Consider the following 25343-nt stretch of genomic DNA (forward strand, 5'->3'; position numbering starts at 1 on the left):
CCTTTACAGAAAAAATATTTCTTATGTGAATTTCCTGACTATACTTCTTTAATACTATTTTTGTCAGGACATTAAGTGTTTGATTTAGAAATTATTGTTGAAAATGTGGCTGGTGAAAATTTGAATTAAATAATTTGAAAGATGTTTAATAAAGAAAACACGTATTGACAAACACAACACAATATAAAAAGGTATCTGTTATTTATTTGTATTAGTTGGATTCTTGGGACCTTTTTAATTGTCTTGAACACACAAAACGTTAATTGACTGGAATTTTCCTAACAACAGTTATTCAAAAATTGTGATAAACAAAAATAACAGTTATGTTCTGAAATATAACAGAGATTGGCATAAACATGCACTATAACACCTTATGTTTTCTCTTCACATAGTCAATGTCCAGAAGGATACATGTGTGTGAAAGCTGGTAGAAACCCCAACTATGGCTATACAAGCTTTGACACATTCAGCTGGGCCTTTCTGTCACTCTTTCGGCTAATGACTCAGGACTTCTGGGAAAATCTTTATCAGCTGGTGAGATATTTTGTGAAGCAAAGGCTACGTATTATTTGCTATGGTGAAGTTGTATGAATAGACTTCTATTCAGTAATGATAAGAGCCTTTAAATCAATGCTCATAAAAGCTTGGTATTGCATCAGTAATCTATATTACCAGACTATTAAACTATGTGTTTATATGGTTATGTTTCCCCCTACAGACACTACGAGCTGCTGGCAAAACATACATGATATTTTTTGTTCTGGTGATTTTTCTGGGCTCTTTCTATCTAATTAATTTGATATTGGCTGTTGTTGCCATGGCCTATGACGAACAAAATCAAGCAACCCTGGAAGAAGCAGAACAGAAAGAAGCAGAATTTCAGCAGATGCTCGAGCAGCTGAAAAAACAACAAGAGGAAGCTCAGGTAGATTAATAATGTAGATTGTACTTTGTGTCTGTTTCGGAACATCCATATTCTTAGACCTAAAATTCTAAAGTCACACCCATATATTAACATATATAATGAGATTTAATATACAGTTGGGCACATCTACACACGCATTAACATGCTTTAGTTAATGTGCATTAAATCTAGTATCTCCTTTGTAAGGTACTATGAAAGTGGGCATTAGCTTGTCTTAATGCACATTAACTACAGAGCACAGTTTTTAAGTAAAGCTTAATGTGTGCTAATGTATTTTAATTCACATTAACTAAATAATACAGGGCACCTATACATGTGATGGACCTCTGCTCCAACATATTCTAATTAGCACCGGGCACTGAATACATGTGACACTGCAGGCACTGTAATTAGAGTGGCTCTGACAGCTCTGAGGGCCACTCTAATTAAAACATACCTCCACCCCAGATCACATGTATAGAAACCCACAGTTTTTTTCAGTGATGTTATAATGTGCATTAAAAAAAGGCTACTGCACATTAAAGTGCATATGTAAACATGCCTAGTGAATTAAAAACCCCAAAACTTTTGCTTACTACCAGAACTAACTAGCTTTTGAAGTGCAGTTATTAACTGCAAATGTAAATCAGAAATTATTTTTATCTAAGCATCTTAAAAAACGTTTTTACTTGTTTTAACGTTAACCATACACACTCAATTGCCTGGAGGATTCTGATTTCACAGGATATTGCCTCTGCTTTGCACTGGTATAAATGACTACACTAAGTACCCTAGTGTCACCAAATTATACGAAAACAATTCATAGTACAGAAAACCACTGTTACTAGGTTCACCAAAAAGTTCTGTGGTAAAATATTTCTTGTTTGAAATACCCCCATATTGAGGGGCTCAACCAGTGATTTTCCCACATTCCCCTACCCTGAATCAGTCATGCACTGAGCACAGTTTGGCATGATTTAGTAATCAGATTTCTATTATGAATCTCCCACCCGCATTCTGACATGCACAAAAGAAGCATGACTACATCATCTCCAGCCTCATGCTATTCCATTCCATCGACTTGTTCCATCCTACTGCATGAGTGATATTTTTCTTTTTGTTTTCCTCATTTTTTGATCATTTAGCATTAGACTTCCCTCTGTCCCTTCAGGAAATCACACAAGCACAGTGAGTGCTGTCTGGAATCTCCATCTGTTTTCAAATATAATTTGAAAATATATCTTGGCCTGCCTGTGCGTCTATCCACAGTGCTGTGCATCTTCCCAGTTGCTTTCCTTTCCCAAGGCTTTTAACTTTGAAAAGGAATTGCAAGTTCTATAACATTTTGGAATATAGAATTTAAAAAGAATGAGAGAAAATACCCAAAATTAAATGTGGTTATATGCAAGAAATGAATGTTTATTCAATTATATGTTAGTGGTCATAGATAACAGTACCAGATTTGATAAAAGCATGCTTTGCTCTTAGACTGGGCTTAAACACCTTGATGAATTAGGATCTCAGAGGATATAGTACAAAATACTTCCTTCTTTCTTTTTTCTTTTAAATATTTGAAAAAGATTATTAAACATTGTGAGTCTAAAAACTCTGAGTATAAATAGAAGTAATTTCATTTAATGCCACCAAACTAATGGATTAAATCATATAGTAGGAATTACACAAAGAACAAGTATTAATCCTCATTATGAATGCCAGGGGGATCAGCAGAATTCCTTTAAAGTAGGATATAGATGTCTTCTGAGGAAACAGGAAGAAGCACAGAAATTTGAAGTATGTGTTTGTGGAGAAGATAGCACCTGTGATTTATTGTATTACTTCTATTTTACGCTAATTTATTGTGCAGTATGTCTTTCGATGTTAATACTTTTCTATTAAAATTCATCCTTTTTGTCTTATGCTTTATGTGACAGGGAACTAAATATTTATTTAAATAGAGTTTTTCTTGCATTTATTTCAATTTTTGCTCATTGAAATGTCATTCTCAAGCAGCAACTTTTTAGGTTAATAATAATAAATGACACTACAAGTATTTAAAATTATTTGCATTCTGCATCCTAATTTATCACACCGTGTAACACAACAGGCAACAGCAGCAGTAGCAGCAGCATCGGTTGCATCGAGAGATTTCAGTGGAGTAGGGGGATTAGGAGAGCTCTTAGAAAGTTCTTCAGAAGCATCGAAGCTGAGCTCAAAGAGTGCTAAAGAAAGAAGAAATAGAAGGAAGAAAAGAAGACAAAAAGAATTCTCAGAAGCCGAGGACAAAGATGATATTGAAAAGTTTCCAAAATCTGAATCAGAAGACAGTATCAAAAGAAAAGGTTTCCGTTTTTCCATGGATGGAAGTCGATTGACATATGAAAAAAGGTTTACTTCTCCACATCAGGTACATTACTGTTACTAATTAAATTATTTTCTTCTACTACTGTGATGTGTTTGTCAAGGAAATTTCAGCAACGTTACACAAAGAAAACTATGACTATATCACAGAAGCAAGGATTATTTGTGATGTCTTTTATTAAAGCAACCATATAGTTGGGAGAGCTGTTGGGCACATTTTCCAACAGTGTATCATAGTTATTGTAGTTATGTTTCAGATAATGAGCTGGATATGTCTATTAAATTATCTAGGAAAGAATGACTACCCATTGAGGGATACTAAAGACATCATCAGGAATATATATTTTTTTTAATTCACACCATTTCTGAAAATATATTATATATCTGGTATATGCAAAGTGTCTGATGTTATGGACTAGAGTTTTTGATTAATGTTTATTTAGAAAGAAATTAAGGTGGTAATAAACTGTCCACTTTTTCATCATATCAAATCCATATTAATAAGGCACTTAAGCTCATCATATGACTATCATGTTCTGAAGCTGAGAATATCAGGCTAACAGCTTTTATTGGCGACCTTATCGAACTCAATTATCTGGTTGAAAGAGAGAAAAATATCTCTGATATGCCGCAATGAAGGGAGTGTGATAGGGAAACATTTAGACTTATATAGGAGTTATTTAGACATACTGTTTAATTAATTAGTTCTACATGACAGAGAAAGCATCATTATATTCTACACCTATAAGTCAGGGTATTTTGTCTACCAGCATGAGATAACCTCACTTATATAACACTTACAATACCCACATACTTGATGCATTTATTTAAAGGCCTAAAATTTGACCTATAAAGATGTAAAAGAGAACTGTTCTCATTGATTGAAAAACAATGCACATTTTAGCATGATCCAGAGCTCATTGTGCTCAGTTCCTTAATTGATTAGAGAGTCTTTCCATTAACAGCAAACAGGCGAATATGAAATGCTTCATTTAAAGAACTCAAAAGAGCATTGTATTAGTGAATTGATGTTAAAGTACCATCAGCATGGCATGTATTTGTCCATAATACTCTCTGAAAGCCTTTCATCATTTTGCAAAGTATCTCCTGTCATCAATAATTATTTAAATTTTCATAGAACCTTAATGAGCTTTAAAATCTCAAGACACTTTAAATGATTTTTAATAGCATTAAAATTAAATGTTAATTAATGTTGCAAAATTAATAATTAAAACCTTCTAAAAACAAATGGAAATAAATATTTGTATACATTTTACATTTCAAATTTAATAGGGGAAGGTGCAAAAAATAGGGAACTGTCTCTCTTTAATGAGTCATGGCTTACACAGCAGGCATAAAACAGCTAATAGTACAGTGACCTACAATGAAACTTAACCACTACATGTGGTAAGCGTTAAAAAGTGACTGTAAATTGTATTAGTGACCTAAAGGAGTAATGTTTCATTGATTTGTGAAGCAGTACAAACATTTTAGGGCAAAGTTTGCCCCTCTACATGGCTGACAAGGGTCAGAAACTAATGGAAATTGTGTCTGTTGTGGAGGGAAAAGGGCCAGATATAATCTGAATTGGGAAGACTTGCATATCACATGCTCAAGTTCCCTGTTAATTGTCTCTACAGTATCATCATGGTGGATGAAAAGAACAGGCTGGAAGAGTGAAAAGAACATGGCAAATGGGTTTGTGGATAGTTCTGATAGACTGGTCCAAGATTCTGTGTGTACATTTTAATGGGACAAGCAGATTGCATTCATATATATACAGAGGTCTGATAGTTTCCATGGAAGTCAAAGGCAGTTTTTCCATTTACTTAAATGGGAACTAGATATCATATATCTGATATGTACTCCTGCTTCACAGAAATGACTAGTGACAGGGAATCAAATTCTGCTTCTTAACATTGTCTCTTGAGTTTGTCTGTTTCAGATGTAGAGGACTTTCATTCTTTTTTGTTCTCTGGAGCTACACCCTGGTTTACAAAGGGACTTAGTATTAGGTGCCTAAGTCCTACCTACTTTGAAAATGATCCTCAAACTCCCCCCTCACCCTATAGACACCTGAGATTTACCAAAAACGTCCATACTGCACATGACGTTCTACATCTACACATCCCCAGAACTGCAGCCACTATGACATGTCTAAGTAAACTTGGTTCTTAGCACCTGCCTAAACCAGATTAGGATTCTCAAACCAAGTACTTCTCCATCCAAGTATTGTTTGGGGCTCAGAGCATACCTAACAAGATTGACAGGATTGGGAAACACACAGCCTATGGCAGCAAAAGCCACTTAAAAGCAAGGATGGTGGTCCCAGTGGTGGTGGAAATGTAGCTGCTAAAACCTAGTTTCCACTAAGCGCGTGGAAACTGATTTTGAAAGTTTGGAATTTGACCATATTCAAATGAATTTTCACAAGCATGACAATGGGGACACTGACAAAAAGCCCATTGCCATGCCAAAATGCAAGTCCCTGTCACAAGGATTTTAGGCTGCAGACAGACATTATCTTTGTTACAGCAGAAAATATTTTAACGTGGAACAAAACACAAGCATACAGAAGTCCTTGCTGCTTGTCTCAGGACAACCCCCCCAAAATGTTTATGCAGAAAGACCCACTAACAGTTTGCCCCATATTATCACTACAGATGTCTGTTGTTCCATGACATTCTCACGGGGTTGATGAACAGGTCAGTCTCCAAGTATCCCACAGTACCCTGCTTCAGTCCCAGTCCTGGCCCTTCTTGAACTCTGTCTGGATGCTCTGGCTCTGACTGCATAACTCTACTGCATGAAGATATCAAGCTCCAGATGGCCAGCTCTCACATATCAATTGCCCTGCATGGCAATTTGCCAGCCATTTTGTGCTTGCCACTTACTTGAGATGAGCATCAGAGCCTGCATCCTCCAAACACCAACAACCACTGAGAATTTCCTGAACCCATCAGACCCATCTGGGACTTTCATGGACCTCTAGGAACTCTATACTCCCACACACCAATCTACCCTCCCCCACCATGGCCCCTCAGTCTAAGTCCAGAGCCCTGAACAAACACTGCAGAAACTAGACCAAGGTGGAGGTAGTTGATCTCATTGCCATCTAAGGTGAGAGCAAGAATGAGTGGGCATTCTGGTCATGCTTTCAAAACAAGACAATCTATCAGTGGGTCACCAAGGAAATTGTAGCCTGGGGTCACAACCATGACTGGGCTTAGTGTCAGTTGAAGTATAAGGTACAGAGAAAGTAGTTTACGAAGACATGGGACAGCAACCATGTTGCAAAGTCACAGGCAGAGTCATATACACCCACTCTGAGGAACTCCACTGCATCTTTGTGGTCAACAACATAGGCCTGTAAACATGATGGACATGGCAGCCCATGCCATTTTCCAGGAGTGTAATGAGGATTCTGATGCAACAGTGGTCAAGGACACAGCCCTCCTAGGCAGCACAGCAACCTGGGCAATAAGACAGATTGGGGACTTCTAGTCCATCCTGGCCCACCTGACCATCCATCTATCAGACACCACCTGAGGACATGGCACATGTGCATACTGCAGCCATGGAGGGATAACGTGCTCATGTTCATGGGGGAGTAATGGGTTTCATGAAAAGCTTTATTTTGTTACATTTGTCTCCCTGTTTATCCTTTTCTGCTTTCTTGTTTATCCTTGTCCTGTTTAATAACATTTCTGCCTTGTATAAGAATTGCGGTTTTGGTGTTTAAAAAACTGGGTGGGGAGGAGCAGTTTACCGGCAATTGAAAGTATTCCCTTGCACTAGAAACTTGCATTGGTTTGGGGGAGGAGTACCTTTAAGGTCACTAGAACCATCACTGTGCTGTGTGTCCCACTTCAGTTAGGCAGTGATTGATACTGTGTAAGCTAATTGCCCACTTAATGCCTTAGCCATCTCCCAGCCAAAACCACAATAGTGGTACTACAAAGGAGTAGGGACCCAGAATACCTGGCTTCACACCCAGAGCTCACGATAAATCATCTTATCACTTCCCTCTCTCCCCGTCATAGCCCTAGAGCACTGCACAGCACCTAGCTGAACTTTTACCCCCTCCAACATGCCCATCCTGCACACACACACTCACCACCCCCTGTCCACACAGGAGCATGAGTTCAGTTGACAGTGTTTAATCAGGTACATTAAATCATTCTATGATTCATCACCCTCAGTCCAGAGACTGCAGAAGTGGTCAGGCAGTTTGTCTCAAACATGCAATGCCAGGCAACTGACCTCCATTTGAGAATTTGCAGGCACAATGCCAGCAGGAGCTAAGGGCCATTCTAACTCAATTTGCAGGGGCAGGGACTTAGGTAGAGGCTTTCCCTTAGCCTCGTAGATGTTGTGCAGCACACATGCAGAAACTACAAACCATGGTATGTTGCACTTGCTGGCATCCATACATGTCCTCAGCCACCTTCAAAGAGGCTTGAGACAGCTGAAAGCATACTCTGGAGCCATCATACAACTGTTTAGCCTGTAACTGAACAGTTCTTTCTGGGCATTTAGGGCTCCAGTGAATGGTTTCATTAGCCAGAGGTGCAATGGGTAGGAAGGGTCCCCAGTTACTAGTTGGGGTTTAGTCAGCCCTCTCAACCTGGAGGTCAGACAGGCCAGAGGCACACTCTCTCAGGTCCATCAGCTCAGGGGAAGAGGGAGCTCCTAAATACCCTGGCATCATGTACTGTGCTAAGTCAGCTGGCTTTTGCAGGCATGAAATGGTTACAACTGCCCAAAGCACACTCAAGAATGAGTCCTTCCGATTGATGAATTCCCAGCCATGGTTTGAAGGGGCTTGCAATCAGTAGTTCCAACACAGCTGGGGAGCTCCAGGCTGTCAAACCCATCCATGTCCTCCTGTAGGTAGGACCTCAGGGCATTAGCATGGGACCTGGATTGCCAGGTACTCTCTCTTCAGCTATTGACTTGCCCATGCCAAAATGGTTTGATGGGGACAAGAAGCCATCTGGGGTTGTGAGCTTCCACATAGGAATGGCAATTTGCTTATCCACAGATAAGGGTGCCCTCATCACCACTGTCCACCACCTTGCGTGTGGGGCAAACTTGGCATAGATCTCCATGAAGGTGCCCCTAGACATGCAGAAATTTGTGTGCCATACCACTGCTCTTCATTCCAGATGGCCATAAGAAACCACTTCTTCCAGTTGCTGCTCATCTCCCTAGCCCAAAAAACACTACTCCATGGTTTGGAGCCACTCCCACATCTGCCTAGTTGCAACAAGTTGATCTGCGGCCAAAAGAACTTCAGGATGGTGGCTGCTATCATGGAGCAGAATCTAGATGTAGACATGAACACTCCATTCTTTGGCAGTGAACACATAAATGAGGTTCTTTCCTGCAAGTACTACTCCATCACTTTTGCTGCAAATTAAATTAACCATAGCATCCATCAGAACCCATCAATATCAACACAAATGCCGTGGAAATTCAGGCAGGTGGTGAGGGGCCCAAGCTCGTTTAGGCCATCTGCTGGTGCAAAAGCTGCAGTTCATGCTGGCATGTCTGTCTCCCAGGCCACTTGCTGCGAGATCCACAAACCTGCTTTGAAGATCAATTTGTGGACATGACAATCCCGTATATTTTTGTGGCACAACCAGTCTCACGACAAATGCAACTTCTGTTTATAGCTTTAGAGTTTTTCAAAAAAAGGTCCCCAGAATTTAACATGAGAAAAATCATATTTTTCTGTAGATTTGCTCTCGGAAATGGCTGAACCATTTTGGCAGACAGATGGCACAGAAAATTTAAGCCCAGATGGTTAAAATTGGCATTTCTATAACTGAAAACAGATTACAATGGGAAGGATCAGGCAACCTTAGTAGTACTCAATGATACCATCCCTTCTTTTAAATTTCAATAATATTTGGTATTTAAGTTATTAGTACAATATTATGGATGATTTTTTTAATTGTAGTTTCTGTTTTTATGTCTGTTTGAATTCTCACTATATAAACTGTGAATCTGATTGTTGTTATATTATGGAAGTACAGGTTGGGTTTTACCTGCAAAACTGGTGACTGAATTGAGAGCCATCTCAGAATCATGTTTGTAATGTACCAAGAAATAAAATGTACTAAAAAAGCAGAACTGAAGAAAGATTACTACAGGGCTTCTCTTTTTCTCAACTAGAATGAGTTTTATTTATTTTTGAATGCTGCTAATAAAATATGCAGAGAAAGGGGAAAAGATTCCATTAAACAGTTTCATGTAATGTAATTAAATAGAAGAATAACTAACACAAACTCTTCAGATATCTGTAGTCCTGTGCAATCTCTTCAGTAGTTCAGTACAGGAAAATTGTGTTATTCTATACTCATCATGGAAATGGTTTTGAACTCAGGAGAAGTCTTACCTGTCCACCTAAGGACAGAATTTGGCGTTATAGTTTTATAATTTTTTAAAAGTAATTTAATTCCTGCAATAATCCCATTTAGAACTGTGATGGCTAATCAGCATCCTTCTGACAATCTGCTAGTATTAGCAGTACTTCCACTCCAAACTCGGTAAAGGCTGGCACAAGCTAGAACAGTCTATTAGTAGATCAGCCTCCAGAACTCGTCACTGCTTAGTAGTTTGAGAGGGCTGCACATGCTACCTATGCCATGGTGCTGCTGATGAAAAAAGGCAGACTCTAGAACAGCGGTGGGCAAAATATGGCCCATGGGCTGCATCCGGCCCGCAAGGCCTGCGGGGCCCCTAAAAAAAAATTTAAATTAATATTTCTCTGCCCTTGGTTCCTGTCAAAAATGACAGAAACCAAGGGCAGTAGGATCCAGGGGAAGCCTGGCGGGCTCCAACAACAGCGTGGCCTGCCCAGCCCCGCCCCCCAGCTGGAAGCCCCAGCTGGGGTTTCTGAGCTGAGAGCATGTGGCTGCCCTGGCGTGGGAAGCTCAGGTAAGTGGGGGGGGGACCCCGAGCAGGGAAGGAGCATGGGGGGTCCAGAGCGGGCACAGGCAGCCCCATGAGGGATGCAAGCAGCTGCAGCATGGGGCACCTAGCGTGGGGTGGGGAAGGGCTGCTCCCCCCCACTCCACGCTCAGCACCAGGTTGTAACTCGGCCCCACTGCCAGGCTGGCAGTGGGGTGGGTTACAAGCTGGTACTGAGCACGGGGAAAAGCAGCCCCTCACCTGCTCCATGGCCAGTGCCCCACGCTGCAGCCACTTGCAGCCCACATGAGGCTGCCTGTGCCTGCTCCAGACAGCCCCGCACAGGCTGCGAGTGCCTGCAGCAGGGAGCACCGGCCATGGGGCAGGCAAGGGGCATCTTTTTCCCACGCTCAGCACCAGCTTCTTCCCTGCTGGCAAGCAGGGAATCAGGGCTGTGCACTGTCCCCCACCTGTACTACAGGGCTGGGGGGCACTGGGGTGGGGAGCCAGTGGGAGCACAGGGCCCACACTGGTGTCCTGGGGCCAGTGCCGGTGGGGCCCAGAGCAGGGTGGCAGGAGCGCAGGGTCCCAGCTGGCAGGGGCTCTATGGAGCTGGGCCAGCTCGCCCCTCCCTGCTGATGAAGCCCAGCCCAGCTCCACAGACCCCTGCCAGCCTGTGCCCCACTCTGGGACCCACCGGTGCTGGCCCTGGGACATTGGTCCCAAGACATTGGGATGTTGGTCGCAAGATGGTGACTAGGGGATGGGGCACCTGTCAAGGGGTGGGGCTACCCATGCGGCCCTCGACAGCCTGCCAAAACTGGGTAAGTGTCCCTCCACCCAAAATAATTGCCCACCCCTGTTCTAGAATTAGCAAGCATGAATTCAGTGCCAATCACAGGAATGTTCCCTCTCAAGCAAGTAGAGTAAGAAGTGAGCAATGAGCCTTATAATTTGGAGTCCCTACATTCCACAAGGAATGGAAAGGAAAAAAAATACAGGGGCAGTCATCACCCTCATGGAAGGAAAGAAAAAAAAGTAGATGACACTATCATAAAGGTATGAATTTTATGGGGAGGTTAGATTAAGTTAAAAATGGCCACCCAATGTAAGGTAAGTTGGGATGGGGAGAGCTGGTTGGGGGAATAGGGGGTGGGGGGAGCAGGGCCTGCAGAGGCGAATTGAGGAGGCAAGTGGAGTCTGCAGAGAAGGAAGGATTTGGCAGGGTTGAGGGGCAAATATGGTCTGTGGGGGGCTTGGTAGAATCCAGGAGGGTTTGATGGGATCAAGGGGGCTAGCAGGATTCATGGGGAGGCTTGAGTTGGGAGGCTCTTTCCACCCCCCAGCCCCCTCAGACCAGGGGTTATTTTTAGCTTCCCAACCCCTCTCACTCCTAGATGAATAACACTCCCCCAGTGAATCTACTCGACCATGATCCTACCCACCTCTCCCCCCACTCTGACCTATTTCAATCAGCTCTCAGAACCTGGAATGGCTTGCAGGATGGGGAGTTTGGCAGGTTCAGAGAGGAGGGGCTGTCTGGTCCACAAGGGCAGTTGTACCCCTAGGGGAAGAAGCAAAGGGCCGGGTGGGTAAAAATAGTCCAATGCCAGGAGGCTGGGTGGGAAAAGTGGCTTTTATATCAGATGTAATTTTTAAGACTATGTAAACTACTATGTAAACTACTATGTAAACTTACTTTGTAAACTACTATGTAAACTTACTATGTAACTACCCCCCCCCCACACACACACACACAACATGTCTGCCTAGCCATTATGTAGATGGAGAATACTCCTCTTTCCAGCAGACCACCTCAATGGAACATATCAACTCTATCCCCACTCCAAAAAAATCACCAAATCCTGCTGCATACCTTTAACAAAAAACAATCTGATCCCAGAGTCTGGAGTTTCTTCTCCTTTCTGCCCTTGCATCTTTTTCTTTCATTACACACTCTAGCATACTTCAAAAATAATTCCTCTCCTCTGGTATATAATGTGGACACAATTTTGTTGCTAAATAAAAAATAACAAATTTCTTTCCTGCTGAACATGTTATTTACTTACTATGAGAAAACAAGTGATAATATTTTGATGTTTCAGATATTAATGCTGTGTTTTGGTTTCCTTTACCCCCAGTCTTTGCTGAGCATTCGTGGCTCTCTGTTTTCCCCACGGCGTAACAGTAGAACAAGTATTTTCAGTTTCAGAGGTCGAGCAAAGGATATAGGATCAGAAAATGACTTTGCTGATGATGAACACAGCACTCTTGAAGATAATGAGAGCAGAAGGGATTCCCTTTTTGTTCCAAACAAACATGGAGAACGGCGCAATAGTAACATTAGCCAGACTAGTATGTCATTCAGGATGGTACCAGCACTTCCAGCAAATGGAAAGATGCACAGCACTGTGGACTGCAATGGAGTGGTTTCCTTGGTTGGAGGACCTTCAGCTCTTACTTCGCCTACTGGACAGCTTTTCCCAGAGGTGACTTTAGATAAACTAATAATAATATTGTAATACAAGCACAATTGGAAATGGTTTGGGCACAGTGGATTTTCCTAAATGCATTCTTCAATAAGAGATCTATAGATAGGATAGGTATTTTAAAGGAATTTGCCATTTAGATCAGAGTAGAAACACGCTATTTCCAAACACATGGAATAAACAAGTTGAGGGACTAGATCCTTTTCCCTTTGAAGTCAATGGCAAAAACCTCAACTACTGCAGTGGGAATCAAAAAGTTCCATAACAATGATTTTAATGAGCAAAATGTTTATACGCGTTACACGCTCATGCAATTTCATTGCATCTCACATGGAGTTATAAATTTATGTAATCCCAAAACAGATACTTCCAAACATTTACCAAAACATAGGCAATGTTAATGCCATAATATTGTTAAAATTGGATTGAAGCTGTATAGCACTAACCCATTTTAATAGTATTGCTTTTAAAACATCCACATTAAACAGTAGTACTGAAATCTCAATATTTGTATAAATATCTTGCTTTTGTTTCTATGTTTATTTTCCATCTTGATTGAGGTTTTCAGATTAGAAAATCAAATTAACTAAGAAAACATCATCTGGTATATGCATTCTTATGCACAAGTGATAGACCTTTTCCTCTAATAAGATTAATCCTGATTATGTCTAGAATCTTCTCTTAAGGAATAATACTAGTTAATTCTTTCAAAGGGCTTTTCATCTTCACACTAGACCAACATTAATCAGTTAATCCTTGGAACGTTTTTGAGAAATATGCAGGCATTATTATCCTTCTTCCACACACAGTAAAACTAAGACAGAAAAAATAAGTCATTTGCTCAAAGCCACAAAGGGAGTTGGAAAGCTGAGTCAGGACTTAGGAATTACTTAGACTGCCCCTGTGTTCAGGCCACTAAGCCAAGCTGCCCTCCAAAGAAGAAAAAAAATTGTACATGGCAAAAAAGTACATTAGGGCTGTGCAAAGCTTTGGTCACTGATTTGATTCGGTGGAGATTCGGCTGAGTTCGGCGGCCGAATCTCCAAATCTGAATCGAATCAGGAGACCTTTTAATCTCTCTGAATAGAATCAGACAGCTTTAAATGTTTTTTCTACATATATCAGGTACCAGGAGGCTTGTGAATACTACGATGCTGGGGCAGATGGAGCATTCCACAGCAGTGCAGGGGGCTCCCCAGAGTACTTGGCAGCAGACCCAGAAGTGGACCAGAAGCACTTCTGGTCCATTTCTGGGTCTGCTGGGGAGTGCATGGGGGACCCTCTCTCCCCGCCCCCCAGCTCAGTGACTGGTGCCTCCTGTGTCTGGGCTGATCGCTGAGCCGGAGGGCTTGGGGGGGGGGAGTCCCCCGTGTGATCCATGGAGGACCCAGAAATGGACTCAGAAGTGGTCTGGAAGTTTACCCCCCATGCTCCTGTGGGATGCTCCATTTGCCCCACCATCACAGCGTTCAGGAGCCACACCTGGTACCTCGAGATATGTAAACATTTAAAGCTGTGTCTATGGCCAAATCCCTGATTTTCTGAATCAGCATCAAATCTGAAGATTCACATTTGGTCGAATCAAAATCAGGTCAGTTATCCAAATCAATTACTCAAATCAACTGCCCTCGATTCAGGCCAAATCTGAATTGAATATGGCCCATTTTGCACGTTCCTAAAGTACATGCCAAATAACAGCATCCTGTTAAAGAATGTTTAAATTGGAGTCTAACATCCATTGTTTTAAATAGATCATGAAAAGAGAGCAGAAAGTCCAAGACCATCTTATTTTGTATGTCCTAAAAATTTGTAAACTGGACTACAACTAGGAAAATATATGGTTATTTATATATTCTTTGCAAACCTATGAGATTGAGACTTCATGATGAGATTTAATTTATTTTGATTTCTCTTTCACAAGAAATTCCTCCATACTTTTGTGAAAGTTTTGAGATTTCTCAGCAGGATGGGAATGAGCATTTTAATAGCATCATTACTTTTGAACTACTGTACTTCCTGTATCAAAACCTCTTTTTTAAATAATAATTTAATATTCTTTTGCTATTGCCATGTTGTGGTTGGCAAGATCTCAGCATATTTCTCCAGAGATCATCGTAATAGCCTGCATCTTCTTTTTTTCTTAAGGGATTAATTTAGTGAAAATATATCTGCCAGCAAAATTTAATGCAGTCCTAGTAGTCACTTTAGTAAAAAGGAAAAGCCATTGGCTTCAAGTGCCCTAAATCAAGTAGGCAACTTGTAAGATTGGCTTACAAATTGGCTTACAAATCCTCAAATCCTTTTCCACACAACCCTTAGAAGGAAACTGAAAATTCTTATGACACAGAAACTATAACTATTTAGCTAAAGCCTAATACACTGGACACAAAACATATTGGAGTAGAATTTTGAGGCACTAGAGATTGGCATATTGTATTGGTAATAAGTTGCTGGAAAAGATTGGAAAAACATGGGAAAAACATGGAAAAAAACAGATTAATTCTTTTGCAATTTATTTCCAGGGCACAACTACAGAAACAGAAATAAGAAAGAGAAGATTAAGTTCTTATCAAATTTCCATGGACATGCTAGAAGATTCTGCTGCAAGACAAAGAGCAATGAGTATAGCCAGTATACTAACAAATACAATGGAAGGTATGCAACCCATTTTCTGTTGAAACACCTTTCACTGGATTTGTGGAGACTGCATTTAAGATAAGACATAACAAATTTAATTTGTAATTTTATAATTACAAGGCTAGAAAATTATCAAGCACTTCCATCACATACTCTAAATGCTTAACCATTTTTTTCCATCAAGACTTGTAAGATATCATTCCTCATATATTGCTCTTGTCCCAGAACATATTCTGAGGGAAAAAAAAAATCATTGTTAGGGGTGGAAAAAAAGACTTTGGATTAGGAACAATAAGTTGAGGTTTTTCTTAGGGCTTTGCTACATGTTCAAATTAAAGCTGGCTAGAAACCACATATAGAGTTGTTACACATTTTCAAGTACTAACTTTGTAGCTGGTTGGCTCTTTTTATAGCTGAATAGTCATTTTTATCATGTGATAATTACTATGCATGTGTGGCTGGTCTAAATTTATTGTGTGTTTAACCAGTTAATTGCATAATATATGTAACATGTAGGAGGGGCCTTAGAGCAGCTACTGCCACAAGAACTAGGTCAGAAAGGTAAGCTTTTAGAAGGGTATAAGTCTAGTGGTGATTTTCTATTAACTGCAAACAAAAAATACTCTTCCATTTGAATCTGTAAGTGCCTAAAATAGTGAAGCCAAGAGAACAATAAAGATTTTTTTCAGGAAAAAAATAATTAAAATAGTTGTCAAATTCATCTGAAAGTTGGAATTTCAACAGAGGGGTTTGGTTTTGTTTTTTAAATGGTTCCTTGGTCACTTGATTTTCAGAAGCACAAATCAGTCTATACTTTATTGTAATGAGAGGAAGGTATAAATCCTCTATTCTCTTGTAAAACTGACTGTAGAAGTCTTTGAAAATTTGAGATTAGAATAGTCTTCTTTTCTACTAGACTTTACTTCAAAGTAGTCTGACATTTTGTAAGTGACTACAAATGTGGTGGTTTCTCTAAGCCCCTTGACAGACACTCACTTTAAGACATGGTGGGATCTGATCCTTGACCCAAATAATTGTACATACTGCCATCCCACACACGCATGGCAGGATGCATGATTGAGGGATTAGACTGTAGCAGCACTTTACTTGCAGGTGCAGGGGAGCATGGGCTCCCCCCGCACCAGCGAATAAAACCAATAAGATTGTCAACTAGGGTAGAGAACCAAACTGGTGCCCTGAGAATCAGCTCAGTGCTTGGGGAGCTGCCTGAGTGGCACACATTTTTGACGGGTACTAAGGCATGGGGAGCTATAAAGCCAGGTATACTGAGCAACTGACTAGTACATGTGGTTTTGACAGGTCCTACTGCACAAGGAGCTATAAGATCATGTCTGCCACCTAGCTGGGCAACACGTGGGGCTTATACAGCTCCCAGTTCGAACACTGGATGTTAATTCTTGTATTAAAAACACTGTTTAAAGCTTACCTTCTAGAAATATGTGCTTTTGGATGGGTAAACACAGAAGAAAAATAAAACAAAGATCCCCAACTGAGGGCACAATCTGTTACACTAGTTTTGCTTCTTAATTGATAAATATATTGTATTAGAAGACAATACTAAACAGACATAGTAAAACTGCTTTTCGTTAAAAAATGAATATTAATTTATATTTTAAAAAAATATTGTTTTAAATGAAGAATAAGGTATTAATGATTCACTATATATCCTAAAAAAATAAACAAATGTGCTTAGTAGCACAGATCTCACCATGTATGGTATATAGTAATGTAAAAATACCATCCTTTTATTATATTTATACAAATAAAAACACTGAATGGAAACATTGGGTGCATAATTTGTATTTGACTTATTTCTTTTGAACATAAACATATAGGCTATTTTAAATTAAAAGTACCATTTTAATGGGATAATTTGTGGTTTTTTGGAGTTAATGCTATTTTTTTTTCAGAGCTTGAGGAATCCAGACAGAAATGCCCACCATGCTGGTACAGATTTGCAAACACTTTCTTGATCTGGGACTGCTGGAGTCCATGGTTAAAAGTAAAACACATCGTAAATTTGTTTGTGATGGATCCATTTGTTGATCTTGCTATTACTATCTGCATTGTTCTAAACACATTGTTTATGGCAATGGAACATTACCCAATGACACAGCAGTTCAGCAGTGTGCTTTCTGTGGGAAACCTGGTAAGTGGCTTGTAATCCAATATGTGTTGATAACATTGCATTTTCCTTTTAAAAAAACCCTCTAATTAGTTCAAAATAAATTTAAGCTAGGTTTTATTTAATTTCAGACAGCCTTTTGTAATCAGTTTAAACAGAGTACCTGGGATTTTTCCGGACAAGGCAGCTTTTCTTTCACTGAAGGCAATGTCAAATCTAAACGTCTACACAAGCAGAATCAGGCCCAAAATTTTAAATTGTAATGAAACCACTGAATATTTTTGACAGTATAATCTTAACTTTAGGAAAATTGCTTGACAGATAGGCTCCTTGAAGCCTATCTTAGACTATGTCTTTATAAACCCCTAGAAGATAATTTAATTATCTTCCATTGTGCTTCCTTTAATACTCTTTGCACAGAAAATATTTTTATAGTATCAGGAATAAAATACTCAGGTATCAGAAAAGCTCTCTGAATTTGCTCTCATTACATTTATAATGTAATCCTACTTCTGGAAATTGTCTTTTCCTTACTAGTAATATGCCACTGACAATTTAGGTTACTGGAAAATTATTCCCCAAACTAAAAGGGTATATTTTATTCCACATCAGAAACTGTCCAAACACATATAAATCTACCAACAATAAACCAAGCAGAAGCAGAAGCCTTCATACTTTGAAGCCAGATTAAATGTTATATAGTACTGTAATATTGATAATAGTATTGCATTGAACAAAGTCCAATATAAAGCAAAGCTAAGTACAGGCTTCTGTTAACTGTTGTACATGCAGAAGTAGAGTTGGATCAGTTTTACATGTGGGTCTGAACACTCAGTTTAATGCTTAATACAGGGCTATACATGCTGTTCTTTCTAAACAGGTAGTTTTGGGGTCATGTCTAGCTATCTCAACAACATATATGATATATCCCCTGATTCTTTTCACTTGTCATTCTCATCCTTGCAAGCATGAAGGATTTTTAAACTTTCAAGAATCGCTTGCTTGAGAACTGAACTCTTATAAATTTTTAATCCCTGGGTATGATTGTACATAGTATATATATATGAGAGAAAAAAAACCCTCTTGTCATGGGAACCAAAAACTAACCAAGTGTTCATTGGTAGATGTTAAGAATTTTAGCTTCTGTTCATGTGGACTGCTGAAAGATTTACCAGTGGGAGGATGCTTTAAATACTGGATACATTTTGTTTAGCCCATGCACCTTGGTAATATCTTTTTAAATGGATTTATTAAGAGAGGAATAGAAAAGAGAAATAAAATGATAATGTAAGGTGCTTTTTAATAACATGCAGTTCCCTCCCTCTCACTGAGAATTTAAATGACTGATCTTGCACCTTGTTTTTATCACACATTCGAGAATATTCTGCCTGAAGGTGTTATCTTCTATCTCTGGGAAGATTAATAGTAGAACATCTCACTTCAACCATTTGTTATTCCAAGGTTCTCCCCCTCTCTCCTTTGCCATTCTGAATTTCTGATGTCCTTTTTATTCATGTTAACAACACTTAGATTTTAAACTATCCATTCTAATAACCTACTACCTTAATTAGGGATGTAGAGAATGTTTTCCCTGCTGGTCTCAATTAAATTGCCAGTCCTTCACTATATGAGTCTATTTACCTTAATCTGGTTGTTTGCATGTAAAGAATGTTAAAATATTTTGTTTGTGACATCATATTCTATTGTTTGAGGATTGATTATGATATGACAGACAAAAGGTTGCACTCTTGCAGTATTCTAATAAGAAGGAAGAAATACCCAAGAAATGCAATGATTCATTTTTCAAATAATTTAATAATTGGTTCAGGATTCAGATCTATTCAATAATCATAAGACAAAGTATACTCACTTCTGCTAAGAAGTGCTATCTGCTATTTCATTTTCATTGCATTTAATAGTACTGTAAACCTCAGGAGAAAACAGCCTGTGGATGGTGTCAGAATATCTGAAAGGCTTTCATTTCTTTGATCCTCGGTATGTCTTTTATTTCTCTGAACTGTAGCAACCATTGATCCTGCTGGATCATGGTATATGCAAGAGGGCCACCCAGACCTTCAATGCATATGCCTAGGCAGGAATTTTTAGAGGAGTAGAGGCTGCCCAGACCTTCCATCCTCCCTTTAGGCCACTGAGACAGAATCCAAAGACCAGATGGAGTCCAGATGTTTGGTGCCTCCATGTCAATAGCTGTATGTGTGTCTGGGAATTGAATCCAGGTCTCCTGTGTGGTAGACAAGGATTCTACCACTGAACCACAGGGGACTCCTCCACTGCACTGTACCTTTCTGTAAAGAGTTGTTTCCCTTATTGCACTTAGTTTGCCATAAACATTATGTAGTTATGTCATTCTAATTATAATATAATTTTGTTTCTACATCTCCTTTTTCAATAGCATAATTTTGGTTATTCTCAGAAAAGAAGTAACTTTTATTAAAATATAGGTGTTTGCTTTTTGATACTGATAATGAAACCATATTGTTACACATGCTATTCTTACAGCCTCTAAAATTCTAAAATTCTGATCGTATTATTTACAATTGCATAGTATTGTAAAAAATCTGCCCTGCTACCAATGAATTAGCCTGAAGGGGGAGAGAAGGGAATTGAGAACATGGTGAAAGAAATGCACAGACACAGTACAGCAATAGAGTGCATGAATTTCACAGACAACTAGGGGAAAAGAAGTCACAGGATGCCTTTCCATGGTATTGCAAAACCTCTTAAGTAGTAAATTACAACCAATAATAGAAATCATATTAGATGATTAGAAATCAGTTTGCTTAGAAATCATCTTGTACTCTAGATGCTGCTTATCAATACATGTATGCAGAAGAGATCTTGGATTGAAATCCTCACCCCACTGTAATCAGTGGGCCTTTTGCCATTTCACTGTGTTTTCAAATGTTTTTAAGCACATTTTTACCCTTGGGGTTTTTCTTTTCTTTTTCATATGAGTATGGAGCTTCTTAAGTGCTACATTCTCAGCAGCATGAGATGAAATGCTTTTCTTATTCTCAGAATCGGTACAGGAGAACAAGCTTCCTTGTACTAATCCACCTATACTTTTCAGTTCTCACCTGCAAACCACCTCTAGAGGAAGAACGAAGTTCAAACTCTGTCTCTGTCCTTAATCTCTCTGCTGAGAACTCAGCAAAAATACAAATAATTGCCTATTTGTGTGCTGTCTTTATTTTAAATAATTTCTGGGAATTGAACTGAAAGCACCCCAAGTAATCTTTGTAAAATATTATAAGCCACTAGTAAAGCTTTTCTTTCACAATGAACTGGTGAACTAGAGGTGAAACTTTGATATCCAGTTATTAAACTTCTGTTTGTTATGTCTGTATTCATGTAAAAATAATTTAATTACTAAATTCATTGTGTATAAATATTTAGGAGCAGCCGCTACATGGATTAGAAACATTAGTTTATGTGCACACACAATAGAATTAGACTAACTATAATCTGTATTTAGGTATTTACTGGGATCTTCACAGCAGAAATGGTTCTAAAGATAATTGCCATGGATCCTTATTATTATTTTCAAGAGGGCTGGAATATTTTTGATGGCATTATTGTCAGCCTTAGCTTGATGGAACTTGGTCTTGCAAACGTTGAAGGCTTATCAGTTTTGCGATCATTCAGATTGGTAAATATATCAATAGATACATATTTTCATGCTTTATATTCTAGGTTCTAACGTACATTGAAAATTAAGCCACAGTATGTGTATAAGGCACATTCAGGAAATCTGCATTGCTCATACATGCAATATGTAATGTGGGCTTTTACCAAAAGATGAACATAACTCATAGAAGCCAATTTTTTTTTTTAATCAAGATACTGTAAGGAAGTATAGCAGTGAAATTAGATATCAGGGGTGTTTACTTGTCACCTGGGCCCAGCAATAAAAATTCAGATCTATTTTCATTACTTTGGAGTGTGGTTTTAAATATTAAGCATGCAGTATCACTGACCAATGTGCATATACATGTACTCTCCATCATTGCAAGTGTGAGGACAATTGTTCATATCTTTGTGTATCCCTCATTTTGAGAATCAGGTCTAGAATATGTATATATTACCTGCCGCTCATGATTGTAATATTTGGACACTGACATAGACACCAACTGCAGCTCCCTTTTTAAAATTATATAGATTTCAAAGACACAATTTTCACTTGGTTCACTTCTCTTTGTAACTGTCATTAAAATGAATGCTAGATATACCATATTTTCTTGCATACCACATAACCCCAAATAAGACATATGTGCCCTGTTTAGGGAAGGCAGAATGAAGAAAAAAGGAATTTTCCAGTCTTAGTTGAATCCTAACCACAGGGGATCTTGACCACATGGCTGAATCCTGATTATTGCTGCCTAAACAAAAGTTAGTTTTAACCTTTTCACAGCCACTGCCAAATTGGCAGTAGCTTTTAGCTGATCAGCAGAAAGCTACTGCCAATTTGTGAAAAGGTTAAAACTGTGACACTGAAAAATAAAGCTAACTGTGACACCCTTCCCTCCCTGTGACTGGAAGCAAAAAAAACAGCCCCAGAAACCATTACAGTGTCCCTGTGCTACAATTCTGGTGTAGAAATCAGCTTTCCTCCTGCCCTATCCTTGAAACACAAGCCAATTTTGGAGGGTTGGTATTTGGAAGAAATGTTTGTATGATATGTAAGTAAATATGGTATTATCCTATTTATTTATTATTAGCCACAAATTTAATTATATTTTAGGTATACAAGGAAAACACATTATTTTGCTAGATTTTTTAGCAATAACGTTATTTTACCAATAACATTTTATTTAGCAATACCATTTAGCAATGATGGAATGAAAAATGCTATTGTTTAGACACACAATTTCACCATTTAAGATATCAGTCTATGAATGGATCATATAACTTAAAAACCACCTTATTTGTCTATGTATTGTATATGGACATATATGTAACTTATTAATCTCTACTCCTCAGGAAAACAAAGTTATTAAAAGCTACTTGAGGTTGTTTAAGCACATCTCACCAGTACAATCATAAAAGTTACTAAATTGTTAATTAGGTTCTTGCCTTCCAAACACTAAATTTGTCTTTTCTATAATTTCCTGATATACATCTACCATTTACAACATTTATTTTTAATGGGAAAAGAAGAGAACTGTCAGGACACCAGTAATAAGTGCAGTGGGCTTCAATATATGTCATATGATATCATATTTGGGTTATTAAGCTAAGTAAAGTGAACAATGTTTTTCATATTCGCTGTAGGCCAGCGCAGCCATTACTACATGGAAGCTTACCAAAACAAGGATCTAGCAGACCTCCAGGGAGAACAGCTTCCAGAGGTGTTGAGCTTTGGCTCTGAACACTCTTAGACACTTGATTTACACTATTTAAGCCCCAAAACAGACACAAAAAACCCTACCTACTTTATTGGACGATTTCTCTGATAAGTGAAACTAAGCCCATTAAGGGTTTACCAATACCTTGAACAAAAGGCTATATCCTAGTTCAGTGTACATGCCTTACTGGCAGTTACTTGCGAGGGTTCAGCTGGGACGTAGGCAGCCAGACCTGTGATAGGCCACTAGGAGTGACCTGGGGGGAGAGCAGGGTGGGGGCACAGGATACTGGAGCACCAACCTGGAGTCTGTGTTGGCAGAATGGAGCGCTTGGGACTGAGTTCCAGGGGAGCTAGAGGGGAATCCGAGTGACACCGAGCCATAAGCTGAGGTCTGAAGCCAGGAGTCGGAAAACTGGTGTGGAGTTCCAAAGAAGACCTGAAATCAGTGTCAGGAAGCCAAGCTGAGTCAGGATACCAAGGAAACCAGAGAGACCAGGGCCAGCACTAAGGTTCAGGGAAGATCCAAGACCAGGGTCAGGAAAAGCCAAAGCTGAGTCAGGAGTCAGGAGACTAAGACAGCAGTAAACACAAGGCTTGCCAGAACAGACTGAGGCATGTAAAGCCATGCTATTGCCTGCAGCCTAAAGCTACAGGTGTGCTTATAAGGGGTGAGTGGCACTTTTAGCAACCAATCCAGTTGCAGAGAACTGGGGAAGTTTCATTAGCCAGAGATCAGGGGTAGGTGTGACAACTCAAGTGCTTGGCCCAGCCGGGCATACCTGATTAGTGGCCCTGACATTGCACAGCCATGTAAGTGCTGGTTTTGACACTTATACAAAGTTTTCAGTTTAATTCTAGTTGCTGCGTGAACAAGCTTCCGTAAACCTAATGAGTATGATCAGAAGGGATGCACTCTAGGTGCTGTACACTTGCCCAGATGTGTGTATAAAGCTGGGTAAGTGTTGAAATCATGGCCAGGCTAAAAACCCATGATTAGTGGGTGTTAAGACACAAGAGTATGTGGAAGAGGAGAAGTGCCTTTCCATGTTTTAGCTTGCTAGCATAGCAATTAGGGCATTCACTCAGGGGACAAGAGACTCCAATTCTAGGCCCTACTCACCCAGATGTAGGGGAATTTAAACCTGCATCTTTTGCTTCCCAGAAGCAGGTTAATTCCTTGTGCTAAAATGACATCTTCTAGTCATAAATGTGGAACAAGCCTTAAAGCTTCTGAATTACAGGATATACCACAGATAACTTCCATAGAAAATATGAATAAAATGTTTCTGTAACCATAAAATAAAGCATTTTGCAATACAGAACATTTCATGAAGACCTTCACTATAATTATTACTAACATTGCCTCTTTGCTCTTATTTTTCAGCTTCGAGTTTTCAAGTTGGCAAAATCCTGGCCAACACTAAACATGCTGATAAAAATTATTGGTAACTCAGTGGGGGCTTTGGGAAATTTAACCTTGGTGCTGGCCATCATTGTCTTCATTTTTGCTGTGGTTGGCATGCAGCTGTTTGGTAAAAGCTACAAAGACTGTGTTTGCAAGATTGCCACAGACTGTGTACTTCCACGCTGGCACATGCACGACTTCTTCCATTCTTTCTTGATTGTATTCCGAGTGCTCTGTGGGGAATGGATAGAAACCATGTGGGACTGCATGGAGGTTGCAGGCCAAACCATGTGCCTTATAGTTTTCATGCTGGTCATGGTCATTGGAAACTTGGTGGTACGTAATCAGTATTTTTCAAAAATTCAGTCTAACCCAAAAGTGTATCTAATACTTCAAAAAACAAGCAATTAGGTATTCCAGACTCTTTGCAGAAAAGAGGGAAAAGGGAGAACTCTTTTTATGATGCTAGATTTTGACTTGGACTACATGTCCACAAAGAGGAGTAAAGGGAAGGAAGGATACTCCTTCTGATAAGGAAATGTCCTTATCCTGGGTCCAAGTATGCAGGAATAAAGCTGATACTTCACATTTAACTCCTACCAACCACAGAGTGAATGATCAGAAAATTATGAACTCAGAGGTGCAGTCATGAGTCAGACTGTCTCCCCAAATTTGGCAAGGTAGGCCAACACCTGCGAAAGCTTATGACTCTCTGAACCAGTTTGTCTCTAAGGTGCTGGCCTGCCCTGCCTTCTGCTTGACTTCAGACTAAAACAGCTAATTTCCTCTCTCAAGTCCCCCTGGTACTGTGCTTTGTACATTACAGCACCCCATGCTCAGACTTGTGTCTGAAGGCAACTCTATGTAATTCTATTAGCTGTTCTTCCCTTTTTGTCCATGAGACTTTAGGTAAATTGTCAAATGTCTTTAAAATATTCCTTAAAGACACTTATTAGACTTTGTACATTAATGAAAAAGGTTGCTCTATGTAGTACATCTTAGATTTAGGGACCTAATTTTATGTATCTAAGTTTGTAAATTTTGATCTTTGTCACTTTTTTTGGATATATACTTTTTAAAAACATGCCTATTTAAAAACGACACCATTTGCAGAGACC

General features: G+C 39.4%; 1 protein-coding gene across 1 annotated transcript in view; it reads left to right on the top strand.

Moving 5' to 3' along the window:
- Positions 1 to 25343, top strand: part of LOC102564050 (sodium channel protein type 2 subunit alpha) — a 153829-nt gene that overhangs the window by 60776 nt on the left and 67710 nt on the right. The window contains exons 9-16 of the mRNA XM_059727328.1: positions 393 to 534; positions 719 to 925; positions 3009 to 3308; positions 12322 to 12669; positions 15192 to 15324; positions 17238 to 17476; positions 20949 to 21122; positions 24205 to 24561. Of these exons, the coding sequence (XP_059583311.1) occupies positions 393 to 534; positions 719 to 925; positions 3009 to 3308; positions 12322 to 12669; positions 15192 to 15324; positions 17238 to 17476; positions 20949 to 21122; positions 24205 to 24561 (1900 nt within the window). The remainder of the gene's footprint in view (positions 1 to 392; positions 535 to 718; positions 926 to 3008; positions 3309 to 12321; positions 12670 to 15191; positions 15325 to 17237; positions 17477 to 20948; positions 21123 to 24204; positions 24562 to 25343) is intronic.

Source organism: Alligator mississippiensis, chromosome 4 (assembly GCF_030867095.1).
Source record: "Alligator mississippiensis isolate rAllMis1 chromosome 4, rAllMis1, whole genome shotgun sequence".
NCBI lineage: Eukaryota > Metazoa > Chordata > Crocodylia > Alligatoridae > Alligator > Alligator mississippiensis.